The sequence below is a fragment of the Etheostoma spectabile genome, chromosome 21 (genome assembly GCF_008692095.1).
Source record: "Etheostoma spectabile isolate EspeVRDwgs_2016 chromosome 21, UIUC_Espe_1.0, whole genome shotgun sequence".
Lineage (NCBI taxonomy): Eukaryota > Metazoa > Chordata > Actinopteri > Perciformes > Percidae > Etheostoma > Etheostoma spectabile.
In genome coordinates, this window is record NC_045753.1 from 14,339,134 (window position 1) to 14,351,747 (window position 12,614).

Consider the following 12,614-nt stretch of genomic DNA (forward strand, 5'->3'; position numbering starts at 1 on the left):
CTTGATGTTTAGGGAGACGAGGAGGAGCAGGGGATGGGTGTAATGGGATTTTAGGAAGTGCTTCTGGGTAGAACTTCAACACACACACACACACAGTGTGTGTGTGTGCTTGTTTTAAGTCAATCTTCAAAGCTCTTACATTTGGCAGAAATCCATCGTGACAGAGAGCAGTGAGCCTGCAGCAATTCTAATTTATGATGTTTTATTTGACTGATTTGCTTCCTCTTCTACGTTCCTTTTCCTCCACCGCCTTTTGTTCTGGACATGAACACAACAAACAGTCAAGAATGGGAACATATACTTGCATTGAGAGCAGCCACTGCGTTGCCATGACAACCATGCGTTTGCAAAAATCAGCATGATGCCAACTATCATCTAGGATCACATATGGGCTTGTGTAGGGAATACACAGACGCTGGCAGAAGCACACAGGCACACATGCTGTGTACTGTATGTACATGCATTATATTACTTTATTATTGCACCGGTCCATCTATGTGGTTTACACACTGAATGTAATAAAACAGAAAATTAGAAATGAAATATATTGCAAAACAGGCACAGAGATAACCAGAGAGAGAAAGCTGATGATGATAACAGAAATTGGATTTGGGTTAAAGATAGGAAACTGTTATCACTAAACACCAACATCAAAGGCCTCATTGGCAGGGGAAACCATGAAATTTACACAAAAAAAGTTTAATTTCCCAAGTAATCTCCCACCCTGGGGCCCGTGGGTAAAACAAAACTCTGTGAAGTAGATGAATTTTGCTAATCTCTCTCGCACAGCTTCAGGGGATCACAGAGGCACAGAGATAGAAAATTACACTGGTGCCTAGTTTGGCACTTATATTTTATGAAACAGAGACATCTTACTGCTGTGATATCCTAAGCATAGATGGTTTAATGTTCCCGCTGCCAAACACAAGAAGAAAACATGATTTTACCATCATCCAAGAGAAAAAATAGTCTGAGAGAGGGGGAAGGCATCTGCATTTAAGTTCTGTTTCGTTTATTTCACATGTCATCACTGTATTGGTTAAAAGGTTACTGACAGCTGTGTGTGTGTGTGTGTGTGTGTGTGTGTGTGTGTGTGTGTGTGTGTGTGTGTTTGTGTTTGGTGTGTTGGTTTGTGTGTGGGGTGTGTGTGGTGTGTGGTAACTGCTGATTTTACACAAATCAAAACACAGTGGTGATACAGCCGACAGGAGGGATGATGTGTGTGTGAGAGAAAGAGAGAGGTGATGCTTAGTTGCATGTTTTACAAACGCAATCCAGTTGAGACGTGAAATGATTATTCAAGGAATTGATTACTCAACCAACAAAATATAATAAAGACATTTTATGGATAGCAATGTTGGTCTCTCCACTTTGCTCTAGACTCTCTCAACAACTATTGGATAGATTGCCATGATTTTTTTTCTTTCTTACTTTGTCCGTCCATCCATCCATCCATCCATCCATCCATCCATCCATCTTCTGCCTCTTGTCCTGGGCTGGGTCACTGTGGCAGCAGGCCAAGCAAGATAGTCCAGACGTCCCTCTCCCCAGGAACATTTTCCAACTCCTCCTGGGGGATCCCATGGCGTTCCCAGGCTAGATGAGATATATCATCTCCTCAGCGTGTTCTAGGTGTACTTCAAGGTGTCTTATCAGTTGAATGTGTCTGGAAAACCTCTAGTGGAAGGCGCCCAGGTGGCCTCGTGATCAGACGCCTGAACCACCAACATCCAAGCTTCTGACCATAGGTGAGGATTGGAGCATAGATTGGCTGGTAAATCGAAAGCTTTGCCTTCAGGCTCAGCTCCCTCTGCACCACAGCGGTACAGTACAACGCCCTGACAGCGGCAGCGCACCAATCCGCCTGGCCATCTCACGCTCCATTGTACCCTTCATGAACAAGATCCAGCAGCAACTCACTCCCAACTAGGGTTGGGCATCGTTTTGATTTTAACAATTCTGATTCCAATTAGTTAGTTAGTTTTAATTAGTTTAAACAGATCACGTGCTTATTTCACAGATAAGAGGAGGATCTGTCCTCCCCCCTAGGTCCCCTCCTTCATCCTGTCGTTAGCTGGCATGCACCTGACAGGTGGTGCGCCCACATGAACTGTTCTTACAGTTTAGCGCGTTTCTAGTCTCAATGACTACTCAAAGCGCTTTTACATAGTACAGGAACCATTTACACACATTCATACACCTATGGCGCAGCATCGGGGGCAACTCGGGGTTCACACGCTGTGTATATTCATACACTGTGGCCAAGGCCACCTGCTCATTTACACACGGATGGCGCAGGATTGTGGGCAACTCGGGTTTCAGTGTCTTGCCCAAGGACACTTCAACATTGGACTGCAGGGCCAGGTATCGGACCACCAACCTTTCAGGCGACCGCTTTACCACTGAGCCATAGCCGCCCCTACAGGGCTGTACTTTGTATTTAGTGTTAACTACCAAATGTTAGCATGCTAAACTCTAAATTAAGATAGTATACGCATGAATATATCTGCTTAACATTAGTATTTTGGCATGTTAAGTCAAAGCACTGCTGTGCCCATTCATCTTGATGGAGCTGCCATGGCTGTAGCTGTGTCTTGTTAAAGTACCCATTAGAAACATTACCCAGGTCCAGCTTCTTAAATAAGAGTATTTGTTGCTTTCAGTTTGTCTTATGGGATAGTCGAGCCTCACATTTTATTACATTTGATAGAACAAATGTTCAGAAAAAATAAATCTGGTTTTTGCTTAACACTGCACTTTGGCATGATTGCATTTTTGTGGATCTGATAAATTTAAGGACACACAAAAGCTGGAAAAAGCTGAGCTGACCACTTCTCTCCCGCAGAACAGTCCAACTGCTGAGTGAAGACAAAACGTCCTGGCAGCTGGCTCCGTTATCTGTACTGAATCTGAAATGCTTCTCCTTGGATCTGCTTCAAACATACCATTTTGAAGCAAAGCACTTAGGCAATTTTGTCAACAGCCATAATCAAAATGTGTGTTTTTGGATGAGTTTTTGCCACCATCAGCCAGAATCTTCACTGTGCTCATTTTATTTCACAGCCAGTTCCTGTTTTAGAGGTTTCCTCACAAAGCAGATTATGTTTAGCAGTTACACAAACAGGAGCTGCAGCAATATGAATATAACTGATAAATGGGTAACATCAGAAATGTTTATCCACAGCAATTTCAACTTTTCCCTTTGTAAACTTAGGCCTTATTGTTTTGCAAGTCACAAATACGTATTTAGTGTTGGCTATGTAGTCCAGGTTGGACACCTTGTGTTGGAGTCCTGAACCTTTCAGTCATAATCAGTCAGTCACAAAATGTAATGGGCAGTTGCACCCAGTCTAAAATATTCTGCTTATCCGGTCAGTATTGCACTATTATTACCGCTCTTCATCACAGACCACACCTGACAACACCCAACTGTGGTGATCAAGAGATCTATACCTTTTAACCCCTAGAGGCCAGTGCAGCTGTGTTTTTCTCATTCAGTTTTCTGTTCATCTGCTGCGCTGCATAATCTTTACATCTGAATGTGATAATCTGCTGTATCATCTGTCTGTCTGCTGCCAAAGGCTTCCTCAACGTGCAAAATGATTGGTACTCTACTGTTATTTGTGTTTTTTTTTCCTCCTCATTTTCTACCGAATATCATATGTTTTTGGCTAAATGATATCAATGCTCCTCTGATTTCCCGTGGTCTCTTAAACTGCTGTGTTCTGTATTTGCACGAGCATGATGGAGCTAACCACTACCAGGTGTATTCATCTAAGAAAAGGTAGTTTATTTATTCAACTGGAAAAAGATGCAACCTCTTACATCTTGGAAAAATGGTTTATCATCACCATGAGCATCAAAGAGATGTTTAATTTCTCCAAAAGCTGCAAAACAGACTAGATTATTGAATACTGACATGGTCAAGATGAATACAATCCCGTTCTTTCATTCGACTGTGTGAGCAGGGCGGGTGAATTTAGTGACAGACATTTATCAGCTGGAGAGGTAATTTGCAAATTTGTCTTAAAGTAATGAATGTACAGAAAACAAAGTCAAATTCAACTATTCTGACAACCTATAGAGAAAGAGAGTGTGTGTGAGAGAGAGAGGGAGTGGGAGAGAGAGAGAGAGAGAGGGAGGAGATGCTTGTGGCATCAGGTTTTTGCAGAGCTCAACACTAATTCAGGATTGGATCAGGGAGTGTGTGTGTGTGTGTGTAGTGTGTGTGTGTAGTGTGTGTGTGTGTTTCCATCCCGTGAAGCGTTTATAGTGCCGCACCCTGTCCTCTGTGCGTAAAACCTCCCACGTACATCATCATCATCATCATCATCATCATCACCACACAACACGTTTTATTCTTCCAGCAGCTCGGGACGAGTGGAGGATAACGGTTCACCTCGCGGACAGGTTGGACACAGAGATGGGAGTGGAGCGGCGGCTTCTCTGGCTATGACACAGACACACCGGGCGGCAAGGATGGCTCTAACCAGCCGGGAAATGTTGTGCTTGATCGGAACCTCCTGCCTCTGGCTGCCGTTGTGGGCGGAGGTACGTACTCCTGTCTAATGATTATGATAGTGATGGGGTTGATTTTGCTATGTGGCCTGAATTTTTTTTTTTTTTTTTCTGTCCCGTGACAGTCACGCTTTGATGACCTGAGCTGCGTTTTTACAACAAAAACTTAGGCTAATTAGGTCGATAATTAGATTGATAAAATGCTTTCATGCTTCACAAAAAACCCCCATTGATTTCTTCTGGGTGAATTTTCAACAAAGCAGGTGCAGGTCGGGGCGGTAAGAGAGCACCAAACACCTCTAATCTGTCTTTTAGCCAATTAATGGTGCAATCAAAGCGCATTGTAGCCAACAATTAAGCGGGCTCGCGCGCGCACACACAGACACACACACACACACCACACACACACACACACACACACACACACACAGAGTCATGCCTGCCTCCATCACATCCCCTCACCCTCCTTCAGTCCCCTCGGGGGATATCATGAGAGGAAACCGTCGGTGTCTCCTCTCCCCCCCCCCCCCCCCCCCCCCCACCCCCGCGGTGCATGGAGGGAATGAACCCTGTACGGGCTGTTGAAGCTTGTCACAGCATATCGGTCAGCTCAGACATGCTGAAGCCGAAAACTAGTGGAGCAGGTGGGGTTGTCAGGTTTTGGTCGGTCAGAGCGAGTCTCAGCTGGAAGTCAGGTTCAAAAGACATTATTGGTAAAAGAAAATGTCTTATTAATGTCGTAAAAAAAACAATCGAATAAATGCTGAATATCATCATTACATTTTTGAAATTAAGTTCATTATTTTTCTTTTATCCTCTTCTCTTATGTAGCTCTACAGTAAATTTGTGTTGTGCTAATGTGCTTCATATGAGCTGTGTAGTGTGTGTAGAAGCCATTAGAGAACAGGGATGTGCAGGATTTAATTAGACCCACTAACACTGGAAGCAGCCATGCATGTAGCACAAATAGCACACTGCAGATGAGTTTCAGCTTCTTTTCTTTTTCATGTCAACTTCATTAGACAAATCTTTTAATCGGGAGAATCCTGAATTCAGAAGGAGGCTGCATAACATCTTGACAAAACATCAAAGATGTTCCCAAGTAAACACAAAGGAACCAAACCGACCTATGGCAGCAGTCATCTGTAACCTGCAAACTCTGAATCACCTCCACCATCACTTCATTTTATTTTACGGATCAAAAGACGGTAGTTATAGCTCCATGTTAAAACCGTAAAGTGTAGTTGTGGGATCAAGTTCCCAACAACCATCAGGGTGTCCTGGGGTCCCATTCAGGACCCTGCATGCCAGTGCACCCTGTGTAAGTAAATATACATATGTAAACTAAATTGGCATAAATACTGTAGGCAAACCAAACAGTCCCCTAAATTCCATGTTCTCACAAACCATTACAAATGATTCTTAATAAATAAATCGGTATATTATGTGACAACATGGTTAAGGTTTGTTTAGGTTTAGGGAAATATTTTTGTTATTGTTCTCCGTAGAAGAACAGAAAACCTTACCAACAGCAACCAATCAAGATAACACAGATTTTATCATTCAGGACCAAACACTGTGACATCACTTTGGTGTCCAGCAGTGATTTGTTTTCACCTAGAGCAATAATGACTCCTGGTTCTACATTTTTCCAATCTGTACAGTCCCTGCTTCATGGTTTGTGTGTGTGTGTCTGTGTGTCTGTGTGTTTGTGTGTTTGCATGGCCAAGCACTGGACGCAGCTGTGAGAGCATCATAACTGATTTGCGCTGTAATCGAGCCGTGGGATTGATGCAAATGGAGATATCAGCATCCATGTTCACTACCACAGGTCACCTGTTCCTGCTGTAATATCATTAAATAGAGCTGAGACTTCTGGGAGGTATTTACGTGTGTGTGTGTGTGTGTGTGTGTGTGTGTGTGTGTGTGTGTGTGTGTGTGTGTGTGTGTGTGTGTGGTCTGTCACAGAGAACCAACTAGACAGCAGAACTCACCTGTGTGAAGGTGAAATGGGTTGTGTTTCACTGCCCTCACTCCAGTCATTCCACAGCGGCAGCACCGTGAGCGTGTGTGTGTCCTCTCCTTGTCTGCAAGGTGCCCGGCCGTGTAGAAAAAGAAAAGGAAACCAACACTCCTGTTTGTTACTATTACAAATAAAAAAAGGCAAATTCAACTATTCATTAATGATTAATCACACAGTGTGTTTGTGTGTATGTTTACATTGTGCGCTCACATACCCTGGTGCCTAGTTACCGGTCTGTTTTTTTCATTTGACTGGTGCTCTCAGCCGTTAATAAATAAACTCATTAACAAGTGAGAGTAAATTGTGAAAGTACTCTTCAGTTTACAGACTTTTCTTTGTTCATGATCTGAGAGTTTTTTTCATATTCAAGAATAGGCAGAAACACTTTCGCCAAGGTCGAAGCATAATCCTGTAATAGAAAATGTCATGAAAGCATCCCTGTGTTGTCTGTTCAATAATGAGTCAGGTTCCTCCTTCAAGTGGCCAGTTAGAGAGTTAGGATAAGAGCTATGATCCGAGAAATATTCTTATCTAAATAAGCGTAAATATTGAACTATTTTCCACGCTTATGTATTATGTACTCTAAATATGTAGCTACCTGCAGGAGATGATTAGCTTAGGTTAGCTTAGTTTAGCAAGACTGGAAACAGGGAATAAGCTACCCATGCTCTGTTCAAAGCCAACCAAATCTATGAGTAAAAATTAGACTCCAGGAAGTCAGAATGAATGACAAAAAAAAAGCAATTAGGACAAGATGTGAATATATATCAGTGATGAGATTAGTAAACATGAAGTAATATGTGTACTGTGTAGGAAACATAACATTAACTCAATCAAGTTTGTTTCATTTGTTGTGACATTAATCGATCAGTACAGTTCATCACATACATTGCTAAAGCTTGTTTTTATTTGAGCATCAGTAAATGCATTTGTCACTACTATTAAGACTTATTTCTCTCCACATACTGTACACATGACGTATGTATGTTCCTGGACCCAATGCCTAATGTTCCCACCAAAGTTTCTGAGATATTCTGCTAATTAACAGCAAACGGAACTGAAATCATAACCTCATAACCTCGGCGGTCTTTCTTGCTGTTGGTCTGCTCTTGTATCAACAACAACAAGCATTAGAATTCTGAGATTATCAACTGAAATTCTGCTCTTGGGTCTAACTGGCTGCATCTCTCTACTCGTCTGCAGGTGGTGGCTGAGGACAGTTACTTAAACGAGGTGCAGAACTCAGGTGAGTGGGAGGTGAAACTCTGAACACAGCGCACTCATCCTGTCTGTACTCTTACCTATAGATCGTAAAAATCTAGAAATCTGGCCTCTCCTCCTACACCATCTCTTCCTTTCTGTTTTGTCTGTTTTTTCCTTCCAGTTTAACCCACATTCTGACTCAGACACTTATGAAACCCCTCTATTGACGCTGCTTCTTCTCCTTTATTTATCCACCTGCCTCAGCCCTGCTCCCACACTCTGTCTTACCTCTCCTCTTCACCCTGGCCTACACCCCTCTGCTTTTAATTTCCCTTTTTTCTCTTCTTTCTCTACATCCCTGAGAGGAGAGGAGACCATGTTGGGGGGTAGGGCGAGGAACTCCTCGTCAGGCTCATTTCCAGAGCTGAAGTATCTGTGCTTTAGCAGCCGTACATTGACAATGAATTGTATTAAAAACATACCGCTCACCTATCTGCAAAAAACAGCTAAACCAGCTAGATCATGTGGTAAACTCCTCAAGGCTCTCCGTTGTCCACACTGTATATAAAACCAGTTAAACAGTGTAAAATAGAGAGGCCATTTTTCCATATTCCACATCTATTATGTGTGTGCTTTATGTAGTAGATGTGGTTTCCACACATCACCCACCCCCCATACAGCAAGCCTCCGAGTGTGAACCGTGTCAAATACTCATTGTGGCTGGGAAATGGATTATGGGTAGCAGGGAGACTGAGTGTTCCCATGGCGATGGGCAGAATACTGTTGTCGTGGCAATGAGGATGGTGTTAGCGGTGAATATTGTGTTTGTGTGTGTGTGTGTCTGTGTGTGTGTGTGTGTGTTTACGCTGTGGGTGTTGAGATGAATAAAAGAACATGAATGAGACATATGTGACGAGGTAGGAAGTGAAATTGATAACCTTAAAACATGAAGAGACAATTTAAGATGTCTTGCTTTTGCTGAAGATGGTAATGAGAGAGTGAAAATGTTGCCTGGTTTCGTTACGTAATGCTTTTTGACTTTATTAAAATTGAATCAAGCTGGCTTTTAAGGTTTTATTACCATTACACAGACCGTAAACAGGTTTAAAAGTATTTTAATTACACCGACACATAGATATTGTTGTCATTCAAAAAAAAATTAACGTAAGAACGCACATGTCCAGTAGGAAGAGCCCAGGTGTTAATAATTAATAACATTAATGGTGAAGAGTCCCAGTGAGCCATGACAGTGAGCAATACCAGGACCCTGAAACTGAAGCAGTTAAATGGAATTCAGCCATCGTTTTTAGTATATACACCTGTGCTTTTCCTACAAAATGTCTTCTGTGAACGAAAAAAACTGATTCTGAGCTACGACATGACCAACACTAGACCCCTACAGACTGAATGATCATCGAGTTAAAATGACACAGAAAATAAGATTACCCTCTTCATGGTAATGTGACTGGCAGGGTTCTGGAACGTAGTGGCAGGCTAAGGCCTCCTGTGATACGAACTGAGCTAACTAAGCCTATCAGACAGCACAACAAGCACTTTAAACTTACACTTTTATTAGTTTTGTACTGTATTTATGTAGTGTATGGTATTGTATTGTGTATTTATTGCATTGTATTTATGCTCTAGTTTTTATGGGCATTAAGGCAGGTATTAGCACTGTAATTGCCATTTTTCTGGATGAAATAAACTTGACTTGACTAATGTATGAGAATAGCACTTTATGAAATCACAAAGACAGTTAATTATAACGATTTCAGATAAAAAATCAACAGTAAATTCAGGATGCAGCAAATATGTAGATTTGATTAATTGTTTTAATCGGTTTTCTAGCAAAACCGCCGGACATTTGCTTATTCCAGCTTTTTTTTTTCTGACACGTTATTGACAAAACGATAATTGGGATAGAAAATTAAAGACATTATTTGTGTGTTCAAGTTATGTCAAGACGCCCAATGAAGGCAAGATACATGTTGGTGTATTTTGATAATGTATTGCAAAACTTCTGATGTGTAAAAAATCCACCAAAGAGCTCTGGAAATAGATTTTTTTTTAATAAACTATCCATAGCTGAATTAGAATACTGTCTATAAAATTATCATTACTTAGTATTTACCTGCAACCAAACCAAACATAAACAACACATCACTTAACCAAATAGTGATCATCTGCACATTTTGCAGTTGATTTGTTATTTCTTTAACAATTTCTCATTTAGATCTCTCGCGATTAATTAACAAAGGCATTTTTGTTGTTGTTGATAAAACTGTTGCATGCAATCAAACATATCAGCTGTATTTTAGTAAATGTCACAGAATATCACAAATCACTGAGTTTCTGAAACTTCTATTCACACCGGACGACTGACGGGAGCGATTATCATCGGCCCCAAGTTTGAACCAAATTCATTATCACAAGGATTAAAGAAAGGATGCAGTTCCTCAGTGAAGACGCACTCAGTAAAAGTATAAATGAGTGTTGCGGTCTGGACGTCTAGAGAACTCCCTCCGTCATAATCCACAAACACACCGACCCGCTCCCTTTGCCCAATGTACCGGCACTTTAGGAGAACACAGGTTACGAATTTGTCCTTTTTGAACACATGGCCCAGAGTCCAGAGTGAGGACTCCTACCAACGCCCCCTTCTTTGGATTGACGCCTTGACCACGCCCAGATTCCACTCAGTCTTTCCGCCCACAAAGACCTCAAAGTAAACCTACATGATGAAAGCCTCTCTGTCCCAGAACTGCAAGTTGTAGTGAACATGTTCGGGTTCAGTTTCTCCTTAAACTTAAATCATTGCCTGACCTCACCTGTTTCCTGTCATTAGATAAGATGAGCATAGGTGGAGCTGTGTCGGGATCGAGCACATGTCCACCTCATACTGCTGCACATATCTCAGCGTAGCATCATTTAACTCATCTGTGCTGTTGGGAACTGCTGAATGTCTGTGGTCATTTTATTCAGCAACATTTGCAGTTGAGACACTGATTTGTTCAAAGTTTTCCGTATGTGGTTTATCTCCACTTGTCTGTTAAAACTGAATGTGACAAGTCCATTGTGTGTGGTGGATGGATGATGTTGGAAGCTCTGGGGAAACAGCTGGTCTTCAGTCTGTTTCAGCTCCCTCAGCTTCAAGGTCGTCCTCTGCAGCTCGGTGATCTCTCGCTCCATTGTGCTAATAAACCCACCTGCTTGTTCTTCTGCTGCTTTTTGCTTCTCCTCGATCACATTCACAAGCTCTGTTTGACTCTTCCGGATCTCAGAGATCAGCGCCGATGTGAGGGTCTATTTGAAGCGTCTTGAACTGCGATGCAAGCTCTGAGATGAAAGTGAAAGAAGCTTTCCCCTCGTTTTCAAACCGAAGCAATTGTGACATTGACAGGATCACTGATGCAGCTCCGCGGAATATAAACTCTTCACACACCCCACGGAAGGAGCTGGAGTGTCTGATGAGGTTTATCAATATAAAAGATGAAGAAATGGCAAAACACTATCCGATTTCTAACAAAGGATTTTATTTGCCCATTAGATTGTGACCTTGCCTGTTGATTATGTCTTGAATTATCTTAAACCGATCAGGATGGTTGTTTACTACTTATGAGAACGGCGTACACATTGCCTCAATAGCTTTAGTTTTTTCCACTCCTGACGGTGTACATTTTGGCCAGGAAAAACAGTTACCCTTTAATCCTACCATCAAAAAGGCAAACAGTGGTACAAAACCTGCGTATTTGTGGTAGAAAGTAGGTTGTCATCATTATGGTTACACATTTTTCTCTTTATCTGACTGTAAAAAATAACTGCAGTCGAGAAAAAACAGATGAACAAAGTCCCTGATTGTCACTTTGGCTCATATTACAATGAAATCATTTATATTTGGGCCAATCAGGACCTGGAACCGCTACATCTAATGTAGGCGTTTTCCCATGTTTGGAATGTTAAACTGAAATTGAGTTGAGGAAAAAGTGATTAAATGGCTGAGTTCTTTTGAGTTTTTTTTTTTTTTTTTGATTGAAGACGGGTTTCAATAGTTTTTTCCTTTCAAAGGAAAGACGATTTGGAAATATACCAATAAAGATCTGCAGTCAAATAGATTTTGTTTAGTTATTGAATCAAATATCTGTATCACTCACCAGTGGAATACATGTGTTGACGGACTAGGATCGACGGTCTGGTACAAACACTGTGACCACCATCTAGGGGTGTTTGCTATGGATACGCATGTGTGATGTGCATGCTATCTTGAGCCTCCATCTAAAAGAGTGCCTCCAAACAAACTCTTCACACAGATAGAACCGTAACCATGCTTTGGATTCTCATAAATTACTCTTCTAAACCTTCCAAGAGTGGAAGTCTAGTTGGTACATCTCGAATAATGGAACAGCTGTATGTCTTTTGTCATTGGTTTGTTACATGCTCATAAAATGTCACCTGTTCCTGATTTTTCTTCTTTTATTAATATTATAGTTGCTAGTTGGAGCAAGGGGATGAGAACCTCCAAATGTCAGACCCGGATACGTACGGTGATCTAGTTTTCTTTTGAAACAACACCTGTCGCAATACATGTTTGGTAACAAACTGTTCCCTTATGGTTCAAAAGCAGGATTTTGGTTCAACCCAAATGATTTGTTTTTGGTTTGTTTCAGCAGTAACCTAAAAAACAATTTGTTTGAAGAAACACAAATACATGGAGGATGTGGTAGAAAACCTTATATTCGGCTCTAACAAACACAACCAAGAACCAACTCAATGTAGAACGTACTAAGTACATTCATAAAGAGGTAATAATACACGTTGCCATGTTTACAGTACAACAACACTTCACTAACCCGCTGTTTTTGGCTATTTTGAA

At 41.5% G+C, this 12,614-nt stretch overlaps 1 protein-coding gene across 2 annotated transcripts in view; it reads left to right on the forward strand.

Annotated features, from left to right (window-relative positions):
- Positions 1–4,142: 4,142 nt before the first annotated feature.
- LOC116671722 (neurotrypsin) overlaps positions 4,143–12,614 on the forward strand; it is a 76,083-nt gene continuing 67,611 nt past the window's right edge. For both annotated transcript variants that reach the window (XR_004327339.1, XM_032503135.1), the window contains exons 1-2: positions 4,143–4,551; positions 7,745–7,787. Coding sequence is in view for 1 of the 2 variants with exons in the window: in XM_032503135.1 (XP_032359026.1) it covers positions 4,453–4,551; positions 7,745–7,787 (142 nt within the window). In the remaining variant the exon portion in view is untranslated. The remainder of the gene's footprint in view (positions 4,552–7,744; positions 7,788–12,614) is intronic.